The sequence below is a fragment of the Dermacentor silvarum genome, chromosome 2, assembly GCF_013339745.2.
Source record: "Dermacentor silvarum isolate Dsil-2018 chromosome 2, BIME_Dsil_1.4, whole genome shotgun sequence".
NCBI lineage: Eukaryota > Metazoa > Arthropoda > Arachnida > Ixodida > Ixodidae > Dermacentor > Dermacentor silvarum.
The window spans coordinates 206,457,725-206,475,584 of record NC_051155.1 but is presented as its reverse complement, the minus strand read 5'-3'; the positions used below and the strand labels follow the sequence as shown (position 1 = coordinate 206,475,584).

The window sequence follows — 17,860 nt, the reverse complement described above, 5'->3', positions numbered from 1 at the left end:
CCACCAGCTGCGATGCTAGCATGGCCGAGCCGCGATTCGCTGTCCGCCGTCGGTAGCCATGCACTGCAGCTGAGCTTGACTTGTATCGGAATTCTCTTTAGTGCTAAACGTTTCACCGTGGACATGGTTTTTAGTAAAGTGAACATTACGCGTCGCTTTACTCTAGCGGACATAATTTTGCCGGGAATAGAAGCTGCATAACCAATGTTCATGTCGCCAGTCGCGGCGACGCATCGGTACAGCGTCGATGCGCTCTTTCTGCAGTTCTTTCGGTGGTTTTGAGAGTGATAAACACCACGAACAAATTTTGGCTTAATAAAGTTCATGTTGAATAACATTTTAATGCCATTCCCACTGCGCTTTTTCTTGTTGTTTTTTTGGGGGGAAAATTTTGTCGTCGCCATCTTAAATTTTGGTGCCCTTCCGGGATAGCGCCCCCCCCCCCCCCCTAACTTTGCCGGTAATTTCGACTTGCTTGAGGGGGGGCGCTTGCTCGGAATTTTACGGTACAAGTTTTTGCCACATGCTAGAACCAGTAGAATGCAATAATTGTACACTTTTCTTTTCAAGGATACCAGTAAGCTGCCTGTCATGTCTTGGTAATGCCTGCTAAATGCACCCCAACCCATTTTTATTTTCTGTAAGTTTTCTGAATTTTTCACGAGAAGGAAAAATATCGGATATATGATCATATTTTTGTGACGGATGTGAATTTGTAATAACAAGGTTTGACTTGGCATTATGCAAAACAGGCAACAGCTGCAGAATGAAGAAAGAAGTACTTGTGCATCACCTGCGCAGAAAAGAGGATCACGGTGAGCAGCCCCATCCAGCTGTGGAGCGAATAGAGGTTGGGAATGGGTGGACTGGCCAGGTTGTGCGAGTCAAAGACAGTCTTCAGGGCCACCACTGAAGACAGGAAAGCCAGGGCATGCAGGGCACCATGCAGCAGTTTGAGGCGTGACTTGCGCTCACTCCTCAGTGCACGGTATACCAGGATGCCTGCACACATGTCAAAAACAGGGCTTGCACTCTTCCAACTTCCTTGAGCAACAGAAGTTGTAATCATAATGTTTATGCGGGATAAGAATGAAAGGGGAATTATGACATGTGCAAACAGCTTCGAGGCCTGGAATGAATGTTGTTCAGTAAACAGGGGTGAAGCAGTGTTTGTGAGAAAGAATTCAAAGGTCTTCAAGCACTTTTAAAGGCCCAGACAATACATTATCAAGCAGCACAAGCAGCGTTACGTTTGACAGCTTGAAAACAAAATACTGTATTGAACAACTGTTGCGTTTACTCCTGAAGTTTGTCCTCAGGAGTAAACGCAATGCCTCGTCTCCTATTGGCGTACCCAGTCGTCAACTACTATGCCCCATTTTAGCGCATTATCAGCATGCACAAAGTTGGTGAAACAAAAGAATTTCCAGCGCAGATGTTGAAGGCCCTTCATTCAAAATGTGCAGACGCAGTTCATACTTATGTAATTGAACACCTTACGCACTAAGCGTCCTCTTGCCATCATCCGCAGTCTGTCGTCATAAGCAATCTTGCTGCGCACTTCCCTGGCCTCAAAGCTGGAGCCCCCAAGGTTTCCCTGTACTGCTTCATTGGCGACCCTGTCATGGCGGCCCGCTCTTAAAGTGTTCTATTGCTGGCTGACCTCGCTCCAGTGATTCCTGCGTTTGGGCTGTCAGACATATGACAGCATTGGCAAAGGTAAGTGTGGGGATGTGGACTGCTTTCCATAATTCACTGACCATAAGGACACGGTTAATGCCCAAGAGCTCTTGATTAAGGAGCATATTTCCGGCCCACCTTGATTCTTTGCATAAATGATCCTCATGCAAGAGTGTATGCAATATATATAAACATATATTTTTAAAACAAATTATATTAAGAAAAGACTAACATTTCGTTTACAAATTGATGCATTTATATAATGTCTGTTGATGACCTAGTTGGTGCATGATTTGAAAAAACGAAAGCACTAAAACAGCACGAAACGTAACCAAACAAGAAAAAGACAGCACAATGGCTTGTGTCTTTTTGTTAAGCCTCATTTCTAGCGCTCTTTGCTTTTCAAAGAATTTATATAAGCAGCAGCGTTCACAAACCCATAGGTAACAATGTAACCGATCGTGGCCCACCCTTTGCAGATTTATTCTGCGCATGCGCGAGAAATGCATTTTCCAACCAGAATATTGTTACTAGGAGATGTCAAAAAGGGTTTATGTACAATATTTACAAATGACAGCTAGTGGCACCACAACAAGGATGGTGGGCTGGGATACAGCTTGTCCGCTTTCTCGTCTGCTATGCTACTTCTATTTAGTCTGCAGGATAGGTGCATGGCTCATAACATTGCCCCCCGGCGGGGAAAGCACCGACTTGGTGCAGTAGAAGTACGACAGCACAGTAAAGGTTCACTGCACACACAGGGTTATTCAGTGTCTGAAACATGGTAGGGCTTCAGGTAGACGACTGGCACGATGTCAGTGCAGGGTTGAGCCGAAGGGGACGAAGACAATTGAGCGATTTCGTATATTACATCAGTGACTTGCGTCACACTCGATGTGGCCGGGTGTACAGGAACAGCAGCTTTTCAGCAAGCCCGACACGGTGCGCTGGGGACCAAAAAAGGACAAGAGACTCAGGGGCAAAGTGGGTAGTCCTGTGATGGCTATTGTATCAAGATTTCTGGTGGATCTGCGACTTGCTGAATTGAGTGCAGGCAACTTGACGTGCATGGTCAGCCCAGGCAATAACCTCTCGAGCATACTTGGTACCGGGGCACACGGAAGAAGGCACCGTGTCCATGGGCAACGCAGGATTTCGCCCGAATAAGAGAAAGAAAGGTGTATAAGCAGCAGTCTCATGTCTTGTTGAGCCAGAACAGTCGAGCAGAGGTGTGCCGGAATCACAAGTAAGACATCAGGACAATCAGGAAGCAAACTGCAACAATGTAAAGTGTCATCGTGTAGCACAAAAAGTCGGAGAGAGGCAACATGAGCCTGGGAGTTGAGACGGTCGATAATCTTGCGTAGGACCGGGTCACGGCGTTGTTCAGCAGCAACGATGAAGAGTTCGGAGATGGCAAGCACACAAGGACTGTAGTCGCTCAGTGCAGGTTCCGGTTGGTCAACGGGGTACCGGGAAAGGCAGTTGGCATCTTGATGCAAATGGCCTGATTTGTAGATGACTGTATATGAATATTCTTGAAGTCGTAATGCCCAGCATCCAAGGCGACCCATGGGATCTTTGAGCAAAGATAGCCAGCAGAGAGCATGATGGTCAGTGACGATGGTAAAAGTTCCGCCATACAAATAAGGGCAACATTTTGCGATGGCCCAAACAAGAGCGAGACACTCTCTCTCTGTAATCGAATAATTCTGCACAGCGGCGGAAAGGAGCTGGCTGGCCACAGTCCTGACCACGTTGACATTGAGCTATAACAGCGCCGATGACATGGCCACTGGCATCTGTACGGACTTCCGTGGGAGCAGAATCGTCAAAATGAGCCAACATAGATGGCGTAGTGAGTAGTGCGATGAGCTGTGAAAAGGCAGACGCTTGGGCAGGACCCCAGGTAAAAGGAATGTTTTTCTTGAGCAGGCATGTGAGAGGCCGTGCTATCTCTGCAAAGTCTTTCACAAAACGATGAAAGTAAGAGCAGAGGCCAAAAAAAAAGGACTTTGGCCCATAAACAAAATGATGACAATCCTTTTGCGAAAGCTTCAGGCACTTTCGCAGATCTTCCCTCTAAGTAATTGATTAGCACAAGCAACTCAGGGTCGTCCCGTTGTTGCTGAACGATGGCAGATCTGTCCAGAACACAAAGAAATGCTGTTTCTTCTTCTTCGAGTGGAGAAGCCAACTCTATCGGCGATCGAGACAAGCAGTCAGCATCCATATGTTGCTTTCCTGACTTGTACATGACTGTCACGTCAAACTCTTGCAGCTCGGACACGCCAATCCTCCAGAAGGATCCTTAAGGTTCGTCAAGCAACACAGTGAATGGTGGTTGCTGATAACTTTGAAGGGGCGGCCATACAAATATGGGTGAAATTTCATAACCACCCATACCACGGCGAGGCATTCTTTCTCAGCTGTGGAGTAATTTGCCTCTGTACGTGAGAGCGCTCTGCTTGCATAGGCAATCACTCTTTCCGTGTCCTCCTGCCGCTACACAAGAACAGCTCTCAAGCCAACATTGCTGGCATCAATGTGGAGCAATGTAGGAGCGGTCTGATCAAAGTGGGCAAGCAGTGGAGGTGTCTGGAGACGTTACCGCAAGACGAAATGCACCTTGCTCTTCGTCGCCCCATACAAAAGCAGCGTCGTCTCTCCTGAGGTGAGTTAACGGCGACACAATGCGAGCAAAGTCTGCAATAAACCACTGGTTATAGGCGCAGAGGCTGAGGAAGTGCCCGACAGCCTTTTTATCAGGTGGTACGGGAAACTGTGCGATGGCGGCAATGTTTTCAGGATCGGGACAGACACCAGCATGGCTGACGACATAACCAAGGAACTGTAGTTCCACAATGCCAAAGTGGCACTTCTCCGGCTTCAGGGTGAGGCCAGCAGATCATATGGACTGCTGAACCGCTTCAAGCCGTTCGAGGTGTTCTTGAATGTTGCGGAGAACACGAGCGGACATCTTGTGAAGAACAGGGTGTTCGAAAGTTGGTAACAGTGCGTACTTTGGCAGGGCAGGTGGGATACCGGCCGCATCAACAAGATGACCAATTACCAGTAGCGCACCCAGGATCTCTGCCAGGGGGGAGTTGACAGTTTGCCAATACCATCTAAACAGCACAATTTCAATTTCTTCACGGGAAATTGTCAAAAAAATGCGCTTTTTGCGAGTGTGCAGACGATTGTGCGTCTTACATCTTAGTTGCAGTACTCAAATGCGTAAGGAAAGAAAAGGGGTTTAACAAAAGGGGGGGTTAAGTCGGCCTCAGGGGGGGGTTACAAACCCTGAATCCCCACCCGTCGGTGCGCCACTGCCAATTACGGTGATCTCACGGCGTCCGAAGTGGCATTTGGAGGAGTTTAGCTGAAGCCGGGCGCTGCAAAACAGCTGCAAAATATCCGATAGTCGTTGGAGATGACTGGGGAATGTGGGCGAAAAAACAATGAGATTGTCAAGGTAACATAAACAAGTAGACCACTTGAACCCGTGAAGGATGAAGTCCATCATTATTTCAAATGTTGCTGGGGCATTACACAACCCAAAGGGCATGGCTTTAATCTGGTAGAGCCCATAGGGCGTAATGAAGGCGGTATTTTCACGATCCTGCTCGTCAACAGCAATTTGTCAATAGCCAGATCCATGGAAAAAAAGTACCTTGCATCATGGAGAGAGTCGAGTGCATCGTCTATTCGCAGCAAAGGGTAGACATTCTTTTTAGTTATCTTGTTCAGGTCCCGATAGTCGATACAGAACCACCAAGTGTTGTCTTTTTTTCTGACAAGCACCACAGGGGACACCCAAAGACTCGCAGATTGTTCAATGATGTCTTTAGTCAGCATTTTCTCAACTTCGGTTTGAACGACACAGCGTTCGGACACAGACACTCGGTAAGGGCACCTATGGATGGGTTTAGCGTCCCCAGTATCGATGCGATGGGTTACGAGTGATGTCTGGCCAAAATGGGGCAAAGAAAAATCAAAAACATCGCAGTAAGATGCTAACAAGCTGCGAAGATCGTCCGACTGAGAAGGGGAGAGATCAGGGGCAATCATACCGTCAAGAGGGTCGTCAAGCGTAGTACTTGGGTCCGGGCTTCCAGGTAACAACTGTGGAGCATCGATAGTCAGGGCCAGAGGGTCGTGTGCATCTAAAGGTGATATGCTGCCCAACGTGATGCCTTCGGGAAGAAATTGTGGGGCGCGTCCCTAGTTAAGAATCGGTATACACGCCCAGTTCTCCGCAACAGTATCAACAGAGTGAGGGAGCACAACACACCGCGTCAAAAAAAGCCTCTAGAGAAGGGAAGATCACACAGTCACCATCCCGAACAGGGGGCTCTGAGGTCAACGTGACATACGTCGTGGTAGCTGGTACCAGACAAACAAACTCGACAACACACAAACGCGGTGGCGATGCAGTGTTTAGGTCAGGTACTCAAGGGAGTTCCAACTGTAGAAGGCCAGATGAGCAGTCAATGAGGGCAGAATGGGTGCTCAGGAAGTCATGGCCGAGGATGACGTCATGGGGACACTGGTGCAGAATGGTGAATAGAACTGAGGTCTGGTGGCCAGCAAAGCTCACAGGCGCAGTGCACATGCCAACGACGCAAAGTGTACCGCCATCGGAAACGCGAATGACAGGCGACGTGGCGGGCGTAAGAACCTTACGGAAATGACAAGAAAGGCGAGCACTCATTACAGATAGTTGTGCCCCAGTGTCTATGAGCGCCGAAACAGGCACACCGTCCACTTCTACGTCCAAAAGCTTTTGTCGGGTAGCCAGGTTCAACGGAGGATTTCCGGGTTGGTCCGCCAATGCAGCATCACCTCTCGGAGCTGCACTGGTCACTTTTCCGAAGATGGATGACGAGGGTATGGCGACGGAGAGCGAAGGGGCAGCTGAGAGCAAGAACGCCGATTCTGTGGGGATGGCGAGCAGCCGTAGCATGTAGTCAAGGCAGGAACATTAGGGTGCAGTAAATCATCGCAAGCACGCAACGAAGAGGTCCAACTGTCTTCTGGGCGGTAAGTGTACGCCGGATGAGGTGACGACGGCCGGCAATAGCTACAATGGCAGGAAATATGGCCTATCCCTTTGCAGTAGAAGCATATTGGCCCGTGGTCGCACGTGCGCCAGTGGTTTGGATCGTGGTATCCAGAATAGGTCGATAGTGGGCAGAGAGGTCGAAAGAAATTGCTGACCATAGGGCAACTTACGGCATAGATGGGATGAATGCCTGCGTTCACCAACTCTTTGTGTACGACGGCTTGGATCAACGATACTGCTGGGCGAGACTCATCGTAAGAACGGGCCTGAGCCCCCCCCCCCCCCCCCTTCTTTCGTATTCATCGCTTTACCTTGATACCCTCTTTAAACAATTTTTTCAGTCTGCCACTGTCACACTCTTCAACATTCACCAGGTTCTTTAACAGTGCTGTGGCCCCTAACATTCCTATATCTCAGTTTACCTTCTCAAGGCAGCGCCGCTGCATGGACATTGCGGCCATTCACTTACCTCCCCTCCCACCTGTTTGTTGTGGCTGTTTCCTAGCTTCCCTGTACCCCCGTCCTTGATATATTTTGCCGTGCACAAATCGGCGTTCTGTAGATGTTTCTTTCTTGTCCCGTTTTTTGCACTGCTTTCGTTATTAACAACAAGCTAGCCCAACAGCAAGCTCTCCTCAAGTTTATTTACATAATGAAAGTCAGAGACAAGAAAAAGAAAAAACAAAAAGATGTTGGTGGGGGGGCTTATGCATTTCCTAGACAGGCAAGTCACAATAGTTTCGAATTATTTTCTTCCCCGCAGCATTCTCGACCATTCGGTCAAGTACCAGAAATGAGAAGCTCTTCGACAACACAAAGGCCTGATGGGGAGCAACAATGACCCCAAGTCACGCGCTTGTCCCATATTTTTGTTTGTGTGTAATGTTTAGCGCTGATGGAACCCCCTCAACGGTTATAGTTAACACGATCCGGAATGAGGAAGAGGCACGCCTTAGGTGGGGCCGCAATGTTCTGCCTGCTACAGGCGCCGGGCAACACTTTTCTCCTACTTTTCTCTCTTAAAGCGGCGCACTTTTTTGCACCCATTTGGTACAAGGAGTGTGGTGCTAAACATAGCTGCCCTAAACATTGTATTCAGGGGAAGGGGTGGGGGCTTCTACAGCTGACAAAAAAATTTTTCGTCACCTCTCTAACCACGCCTCAAATATGCTTGCAAGCAGCAAGGCCAGGCTGCATATCTCTTATCCACGGAGAATGTCATCAGTGGCGCACTTTGTGTGCGCAACCTGTGGGTGTGATGAGTGAAAGAAAATGATGCCGATGACGACGAAGTGTGCACGCGTTCTTTCGCGAGTGCACCACGCATTTGAGTGATCCCACCAAATCAGCGATGGCTCAGTGGTATTCCGAAGATGCATTGTGCCACAATTGGGCGACGTATGGCGAGCACGTGGCGAAATGCTTTGTGGCGAGTGACGCGCCTAGTCAGCGGGAGACGGAAGACAGCAGGCGGACGTGTCCGACGCCGACAATCAAGGCTCCAAGGAATGCGGCCGTCCATGGAGTTACCGCCCGACCATTGCCCTTGGCCAAGGCGTTCGCCAGCAGGAGTACTGCAGCTCAGTGCGTGGCGAGGCCTGCTGTGCTACCACTTGCCGCAAGCATTGCAGATCGCCGACAAAGTGTCTCCTTGGTCAGCTGTTCGGCGGAGCACCGTTCATGGCCTGGCTAATGGCTGCATATGCGGCGAGCCCTACGGCTCGCGCACAAGCTGTCCCCTGGGCAGGTTGACCGTTCCTGCAACGTGCACTGCGGCTCGGATGCACGCTGACTGCTGAGCGGTCGTCTACAGTTCGTCAAGAGCTATCTCCTCACCATCCAACATCGAGACGTGTCCGACGTCGTCACGTCATCGCCCCTCACTCCGGCAACCTCTCGTCTCCTGTCCACGTACTGTGAGCTGTTTCGAACTGTGTTTCTCGAACTCATAGCAACCTTAGTTCATTTAGCATATTATGTGTGTCATGTGCCGTAACATTCTGTCCGGGTGTAGTTTGGCTTTTTTATAAATGTAGTTTGCATTTTTCATCCCTGAGTCAGACTGCCTTTCCTGCGTCCTTTTCCTCATCGCGTGACACGACAAACAAGTGTGACGAACGTCCTCGTAATTTTCTTTACAGTCGGTGACAGGCGCAAAGCAAGGGCTGGTTGTTCTCCAAAGAATGAAAAGTCATCATTCTTTCAACAAGCAAAAATGTGCGGCTGCTTCAGAAGCTTTTTGCATGGTTGTCAATTTTCCCCTCTACAAAGTTTTTTTTTCTCTCTCTGCTCCCATAATTGCTATTTGCCTGTCATAGGCATACATGCCTGGGGGGAGGGGGCAGCGCCATGGATGAACTTGTGTGTTCACTTCTAAAACGCCTCAACACTGGCTGTCAACGGAGCTAAGGCCCAAAAAAGTTTCTGGAATCTTACTAGATACAATAGCCCGCCTGCTTTTGCCTCTTGAAATGGGCTCCTCTTAATTATCTGCTCAGCCTATTCATGCCTACTAGCCGGTGTGTCCCCTGCATGATAGGCAAAATGTATGAGTAAACTGCCCTAATATTCACTATTGTAAATACTGTAACTATTGTAAATAAGCCCTCTGTACTTTCTTGCACACGACCATTGGCTTTCTCCAATTCTGTCCCCTCTTTGGTGCACCATCCCCCTTTCTGGTGAATGTTCAGGTGTCAGCCATTGCTAGTGCGGCCAGCAGAATGCTTTCTTTCTTCCAATAAGCACCAATGTAGTTGCTTTTACCACAATGAGAAGCGAGCTGACACAGAGGTACCTTTCACGTATTTGTTCTTGGCGTGAAGTTGATAATATTTTGTGCATGTGCATTAGAGAGAGGATCAGCCACATGACAACACCACCTCCCTTCAGACTGCCACTGGCCCTCGACTTGCTTTCAATTTCAAGCTTTCCCTTGCATACATGTCTATTTCAGAGCCTGCCTCCTGAAACTTTGTTCCGTGGGAAAGGGGGTGTCAGAAAATTTTGGGGGGGTTTCGACCCCCCAAACCCCACCTCCTGGCTACGCCAATGCCCAAGTACCTATATTCTGTCACCTGCTGTATGACCTGGCCTCCTGGAAGCATCAGTGTTCCCGTGTGTCTTCAGTGGAGCCCGAGAAGCACAGCACTGCAGACTTTTTGGTGTTGAATACAAGTTCAAGCCCCACCATCTTGTTCACGCAGGTCTCAATTTGTGTCTGCAGTTGCGTAAGATTGTCGGCCAGCAGTGCAATGTCATCTGCAAAAACTAACTCAGGCAATTTCCACTGTTGTCTACAACCTGCGCTGACAAAATTGAGGGTAAAGCCCAGGCCCGACTTCAACAGCTCGCACTCCACCTGTGCTTGTATAGAGCATATATAGTCAACAGGCATCCTTGCTTCAACCCTCTGTTCACGTCTATCTCACACAATGTGACCCTGTTGCCCCTGCATAGGCAGCGAAGAGTGCTCGTCTATGTATGTGGCATATTAATATCTTGCAGGTACTGAAGTAGCTCTTGATGTGGGATGTTATCGTAGGCCTTCACCACATGTAGGAAGCAGCATAGCAAAGGGCGTGACTCCTTTTTTGCGATCTCTATGCGCTGGCACAATAGAGACAGATTATCTTCCAGCCGTCAGCCCTGGCGGAATCTGTTTTGGAGCTCCGTCAGGTGGCTGTTTGCCTTTGCCCATGCTCCCATCCATGCTTTCAGGATCTGGGCAAAAACCCCTGAAAAACACCCATGTAACTATGACCGGCCTATAATCTCGGAGCGATCCAGCGTCTCCACCTCTCATGTGAATGAGGGTGAGCTTGCTGTGGAGTCATTCTGGTGGTAGGCCATCGCCAGCGAGAATTCTACTGAAAATGTTACCCATCTGCTGGCTTGAATCTGGCCCCAGGTGCTTGACGACCCCGGCAGGTACGCCATTTAGATGACAGGTGCATTAGTGCGACCAATCGCCCTCTCAACAGCCATTCGGGATATTTGCCAGTCCTGATAATCCGCTGTGATCCCTTCTACTTCCATACTTGTAGAGACGCCAATATCTTCACTTGCTGTTTGTAGCGGTCCGTCAGCTGACGTAGGTAGTCAGTCAATGCCTGTTGGACATTTGGCAACATTTCCCCTGTCTCTTCGTCGCGAATCATAGATTCCGTTGGTTGGCTGTCGAGGGATGCCACGTATGCCCAGAATTTTGCTCCCGCCTTTTTCCCATCGTTATTGATTTAGAGAAGCTTTTTATGATCAACCTCAGATACCTTGCGTTAAGTGGTGGCCTGCATGCGGTGTTTTCAGCGGACATATTCTTTCACACTGCCTTGACAGCGTTGGTATCACCAGCTTTAACTGCGTGTCGGTGACAATTGGCGGCCTGTCGAGCCTGCAACACTGTCCAAATTTCCCCATTCCAAAAAAAAGTAGGAAACACTACAAAGTGACGATCTTCAAGACAAATGTTCCTGTGCTAGCCCATATGCAGCGGGGCACTCACCATTCCCATAAAGAAAAACCATGCCCAGAACCATGAAGACTGGGTGGTAGTTGAACTCCGTCTTGGGATTGCTGGGGCCAGAGAAGCCGCCAAAGTAGTGGCTCGTCCAAACCACCACCATGAGGACACAGCCCAGTCCAAGCAGCTGGGTCAGTCCATAGCCAAGAGTGAACCCTCGTAGGTCCTGGCCGACGTTCAGATCACGATCATATGGTTCCATCTTCCTGCAGGTATATTACAAATGCTCAATGAGATTGGAGATCGCCTTACAGAACAGCAACATATGTAGTGATCACAAGGCAAAGCATGCACAACATGCAGACGAAATGAATGGCCACCCATGACTTAACTTGTACACACATTTAAGTTTATCTTACATTTGATCAGACAAGCATTACTAAAGCAAGAAGCTGCTGTGTATAGCTCTTACCCATTGTCCTATGCTAAGACCTGCAGTTGCTGCAAACTTAAGATACTTAAATCCTGTTTTAACATACATGACTCCTGAATGACTCTTCCTATTAGATACAGTCACAGTTTACAACCTAAGTAATATTAGTCAACTGTGTCACTATCCTCCCTTGTTCAGAAGTTAGTACCAGCAAAACAAATAAGCTATACGCATTGGTTGAAACACACATGGTATGAGGAAAGGAGAGAACTACTCAACTACATTATCTGCTATCAAAACGCTGTTGAAAGCGTTCGCTGGATGGCACATGAAATTGGCAACTGGTATGCAAAGAGTCTTGCCTGCATCAAGGCCCATGACAGCGCAAGCTGCTATATGACAAACCCACAGAGGAAATAAGAGTGCCGTGTCATGTTCAGCAGATCAAAAAATTAGCAATATTCTGCCTGTATACTCAAAACAAGAGTTATGTTTCGAATTTGCTTTGAAGAAGTATAGTTACATTCACAATTTGTTTTAAATAATGCATTAGGCACTACATTTCTTGTCCTTCAATAGAGTGTACATCTTACAAGCACAGAGGAATGATTTTGATATTCTCTTTCTAAAGCCCTGATACACTGATGCGCGCTACTTCTTACATGTCGCTCGTGGCTCAGAAGTCGCGTAAAAAAGGAATCTATAAAATCTTGCAGGTCGTCCTGTAACGGCATAAATTATATTGCGTACACTTGACCACGCAGCGTAATAAAAGGAACGTAAATAGCAACCGCTCACCTAACATAAAGAACATTAATCTTACATCAAAATAAAATGCTACCTTAGAAATACGTTTTCACAAAACGTGACACGCGTCCATTAATTATATCACAACGAAACGTCAAAATATTAGCAATCAAAACTGTGCCCACATTGTTGCGTCTTGAAGCAATACATATTCACAGTCGCCAGCACCGCAAGAGTTAGTAATCACTCTCCTATTTGACATCGGCGGAGATGTCAGCTGTCACGAGGTTTCGCGCGTCCAACAGGAACCCACTGCCGCACTGCAAGCTGAAACCTTTGACATTCAACACTCTGGTATGACGCTTTCGGCCGCACAACGCTCAGCAGAACACACGCCAGCGTTCCTAGATCGATATGAAAGGTTGCGTGAGGTGTGTAGAAGCTGCCGGTGGGACGGAACAGGTGGTACAGGTAGAGCGAAACGTCGCGGAATCAACCATATGCTTCGAAACCTGTAGCGCGCTTCAGAATAAGAGAGGGTGAAAGGGGCCTGCTCGCGCTCGCACCAACTGCTCGCGATTGTTTGACATCATACCGGACGTAGAATGCGGCTGCTGCTCCCAGCGGCGACGATAACGTGAACTTACTCGAAAGAGGTAGATAAGATCGTGGAAGAAAAACTAAACCACAGAGAGCAGTTGATTGAGCGTCTTCTCCACTGCGACGGGCGGGGATAACAGTGTTGGATTTTTTTTGTTTTGACTTTGCACCAGTAAATCTTCGCCGCCAAACTTGGCCGCAGAAAGACGTGGTTGCTTCTCCTAAAGCCAGGGGGAGCCACAAGACGTGACAGCGATGTTTGCGCGCGCTTGCAGGTTCGTTTCAAAATGAGCCTTTCTCTGCGGTTTCAAACAACCTCCTGATCTGCATTTTCACGCGCCTTCTCAGAGTATGTGAAAATGTAGGTGGCGCTCAAGAACTGTAAATAGTGCCACAGCCTTACGACTTTGGATGGAATCGATACCATCCGGTGTCTCCGTGCTTTTCACTGTCTCTTATCAGACTGTTCAAGTGCATAGTGGTTAGTTTCAAGTCTCATGAGCGCTTCATATGGTTCCATTTTCATTTTGTAACTAACATGAATGCTGAATGATCGAAGCATCGCTGGTAGACAGCACAATTAATGCCCTGCTCAGCTACATGTCTAGCACTGCACTGCCTCGAAAAGCACAATGCACGACTTTCGTGGAGGTTGTCTTTCAGTTCTTAGAAGATGTAACTTTTTAAAGGTCCTTGTTTGTATACTATAAGATTACTTTCACAACATCCTAGCACATTACATCGTACAAGCGTGATAAGCAAAAATTGAATAAATAATAAATATATGGTGGTCTTTTTTCGTAGAATGTCCGCGAAACGTTCCGGGCTGGATATTACGCGAAAAGGAAAATACGCTTCAAGATAGTTTGCAGCGCACAAACTATCTTGCCTCAACTTGGCAAAGTTCGAGAACTTTAACTGCGCCACAGCGGCCCAAATACGAGATAGTATTCCCATGGCTGCAACAGCACGCCACTAAAGATAAGGACAAAGAAAAAGGAGGGCACACCACATGGCGCTTTGCGGAACGTGTGCCCCCCTTTTTCTTTGTTCTTGTCTTTAGTTTCTCTGCTGCAGCCATGACCAAACGTGTACCGACTTGCCTAATTATCCGCCCTTCCGGACGAGAAAATACGTCAGCCATCCGTTGACGCTGGAGCTCTGGTTCCGGCGCGGTCTTTTTTATTTTTTTAACTGGAACCTTGGCCTTCATTTCTTTCTTTTCTCCTCTTTCCAATAATCAACCTCTATATTACCGCGAAATTAACGAAAATGTAGTTTATCACTTTAAACCGACTTAGCGTTTTTCTATGGAGCGGCACGGCACCACCGCTGTGCTAGAAAGCGCCTGTAAAGATGGTGTTTTCTTTCTTATTTCCTTATTTGTTTTCCTTTTTTTTTCTTTGCTTTGCTTTAACTGCTATCATCAAGTTCCATCGTGAAAACTAAATTAAATTATGGGGTTTTACGTGCGAAAACCACCATAGAGGCACGCCGTAGTGGAGGACTCCGGATCAATTTCGGCCACCTGGAGTTCTTTAACGTGCACCTAAAAGTACACGGGTGCTTTTTTTGTATTTCGCCCCCATCGGAATGCGGCCTCCATGGCCGGGATTTGATCCCGCGACCTCGTGCTTAGCAGCCCATAACCACCAAGCAATCACGGCGGGTGTATCATCAAAACTAAACCGAATGGAATGCAGTAGTGAAATTTTCATGCACAGCAAGGACACTGTGCAGTGCAAGTGTGCAGCTCTTCAGTGTATGAGATGTTCGTGTCAGTTACGATAGCTCCTCCCCATAGAATAAAGAACCAAGTCTAGGAATTTTGTCATGCACACACTCCACAAAGAGAGAGAGAGGCCGCGTTGCTTCTTTGTATTTGCAAGGCGATCTTATGTAAATGGTTCTCCTTTACTTTATCCTCTTGCTTGTTCTTTAACCCCCCCCCCCCCTCAAACTCTTCTCCACTGCAGACCCTGGTTCAGCTGTCAGCAGACTGCGCTAGACAGATGATGATGATGATGATGATGATGATGATGATGATGATGATGATGGTGATGATGATGTACCTCTGTCATGGCTCGCACCCACTAAGGGGGATAGGCCAAGAATCGGGCGGCAGTGGGAATGCTAAAGAAAATTCATATTTGAAACAAGAAAACAAGAAACGCCAAGTAAAAGACAAAAAAAAAAAAAAAGGCAGATGTCGCACTAACTAGATTAGCATACGAGCGAGCAGTCAGACTAACTGAAAAGGTTACTGCGGTCAGAAGCAATTTTCCTTCCCTTCCTCTTTCTTTCCTTATTCTAATTATTTAAATAAACCGCTAATTAGTACTACTTGTTGCAGTTTTAAGATGTAACTGTCAATACGTGTATTTCCATGTATCTGTACTCGGTTATCCTTTTTTTTTTTTTTTTCAACCGTTTTGGTTTCTTTACCAACCGGCCCATCTTAGCACTTTATTGTAACTCTCCTTGCTTCGTACTCCTTTCGTGCTGTTGCCTTATTTATTTATTTATTTATTTATTTATTTATTTATTTATTTATTTATTTATTTATTTATTTATTTATTTATTTATTTATTTATCTATTTATTTATTTATTTATTTATTTATTTTGTTTTTTTTTTTTTTGCCTTAATTGCCTGAGTACTGCCCTCGATATTTCAAGACACTGTCAAACTTTTGCAACAACAGCAAAAACGCGCGTGCACTGGCTTGTATATATGCTCGAAAATCCTGCAGTATACAATACAACGTCCGCCCCCCCCCCCCCCCCTTTTTTTTTTTTTGCCGACCCTGCAGCCGCTGTGAATCCCACTACACGCACTGTACAAAGTTTAATAAGAAACCCGACTTCCTTGGCCGCATCATGTCAGCAAGATCCCAAACGCAGGAGAAGGCGCGATCTTGCTCAAATACGCATAAGCGAAGGAGTAAAAAGAGTCAACGCCAGCAATTTTCCAATGGGCCTTCCCGTAGCGATGATACGGGGTATCCGAACATCTGGAACGAAAGATAGGAGAAAAAAAACGAAAAAAAAAAAAAAAAACAAGAAGGCAGCGTTGACGATAAGCTGAGGCTCCCGAGACTGGATACGAGCTCTCGAGTTTCCACTGATGGTTCGGTTGCTCGCAAAGAGTCCAGTCGACTGCTCCGTCAGTGGATGAGAGGACAACGATGCGCTTGGACGCCATACAACGCGCTTTGGTGTTGATCGCGGCGCTAGCCGTATCCAGCGATGCCTCGGCGCTGTACCCTCGCGAGTCGGAGACACGGGAGGTGAAGCTCCTTGACGGGGTGTGGAACTTCCGCGCTACCATCGGTTCGGATCCCGAGGAGGGCTTCGTGAAGAAATGGTTCCAGCAACCGCTCTCATTGGTTTGTATACTGTATGCGCGCGTGATTACGCGCGTTATTGCGCGCGTTTCATCACTGCCTTTTGCTTTTAATGCGTGCGGCATGCTGTGTGGCGCATTGGATACAGTGTCTGGCTTCCACATAAGTTCCTAGGCACGAATCCACCTCCGTGCATTTCTTCCCCAACCTATTTACGCAACCTATTGGTTATAAGATTACCGAAATGGTAATTGATTACAAGTAATTAATCAGATACAAGTACAAGATACGTAAATGTCTGCGCCCTGACATGCTCGCCTGGAGATTACACCTCTAAATGTGTTAAAATGTTTATCGCGCATAAATTTCGCAAGCAGAGCAGCGCGATTGTTTCGCATGCCGTGACGTTATATATATATATATATATATATATATATATATATATATATATATATATATATATATATATATATATATATAGCTCAAGGATCGGCATAAATATCTATACTAACCGTTTTTTTTTTGCCAAGTATCCAGAAAAACAAAAGGCTAGGGTGAATATTTGCCTATGTCTGACACACTTCTGCCATTTATATCCACAACCGCTATCATATAGGAGGTTGTTCATGTTAAGGTGCATACACTTCAGTTTAGTTTGTTTTTACAGCGCGCGCCTGCTCCATTTGGGAAGTTATATACAGGGTGATCTTTTTTTAAAGTTTTATGCAATATTTAAAATCACCTGTGGCGGATAGCATAACTATTGTCATTGAGCTGGATTATTTGAAGAAGCGGACATTGCTAGCAAGAGAAATTAAAACACATGTTCAACTAATTAACAGAAAGATTACTAATTAACTGAAGTAATTACTACGGTACATCTTGCTATTTATGAATTGTAGCCGGGGAGCTTGCAAGACGTATCTCATTGAAATGAATTTCCAGGATGGTACCAGTTTCGAGATATTATTTCCCAAAGTGTGGAACGAAATACATGGGCGTTCAAGTTATTTTTGTGCTTCAATGCATAAAACAGCGTTTTGTTAAAAAGAAGTGGAACAGCTAGCAGTTTGATGGCGCATATCTCCAAACTGGCATCATTCTGGAAATTCATTCCAAGTGGATACGCCTTGCAAACGTACCGGCTACAATTCGTACAATATGTGCCGTAAATAGTTAATTCAAAAGACAATTATTGGAATTGCGTTAATTAGTTGAATATGTGTTTCGATTTCTCGTGCAACTAATGTCCGCCTCCCTGAATAATCCAGCTCAAGGACTAGAATTATGTTATCTGCAACAGGCTATTTTCAAAAATTCCATAGAACTTAGAAATGATCACCCTGTATAAAGCGCGGATAGTTCCGAGAGTTCACAGAACTGCGCGTGAACACGTGCGCTCGTACGCTGTGCAAAAGAAAACTTTTAAATTTTGTCAAGCAGCGGCATTCTAACCACTCACGGGAGCCGGTGCTAAATCGAGGGTACCAGCTACGTGTGTTAACTATACTGAACCACTGCATTCTTT

General features: G+C 46.7%; 2 protein-coding genes across 11 annotated transcripts in view; one reads left to right on the top strand and one right to left on the bottom strand.

The window, feature by feature from the left end:
• Positions 1-17,860, bottom strand: part of LOC119442484 (transmembrane ascorbate-dependent reductase CYB561) — a 42,651-nt gene that overhangs the window by 22,621 nt on the left and 2,170 nt on the right. For 3 of the 7 annotated variants that reach the window (XR_007465717.1, XR_007465718.1, XM_037707383.2), the window contains exons 1-3: positions 12,573-12,951; positions 11,250-11,473; positions 794-1,002 (exon numbers count right to left, since the gene is read on the bottom strand). Coding sequence is in view for 5 of the 7 variants with exons in the window: in XM_037707383.2 (XP_037563311.1) it covers positions 794-1,002; positions 11,250-11,473; positions 12,573-12,649 (510 nt within the window). In the remaining 2 variants the exon portion in view is untranslated. The other 4 variants (XM_037707386.2, XM_037707385.2, XM_049662203.1 and 1 more) reach the window with 4 other exon arrangements.
• Positions 16,040-17,860, top strand: part of LOC119442482 (beta-glucuronidase) — a 70,050-nt gene continuing 68,229 nt past the window's right edge. For 2 of the 4 annotated variants that reach the window (XM_049662202.1, XM_037707382.2), the window contains exon 1: positions 16,040-16,374. In XM_049662202.1, the coding sequence (XP_049518159.1) occupies positions 16,174-16,374 (201 nt within the window). In that variant the 5' untranslated portion in view covers positions 16,040-16,173. The remainder of the gene's footprint in view (positions 16,375-17,860) is intronic. The other 2 variants (XM_049662201.1, XM_049662200.1) reach the window with 2 other exon arrangements.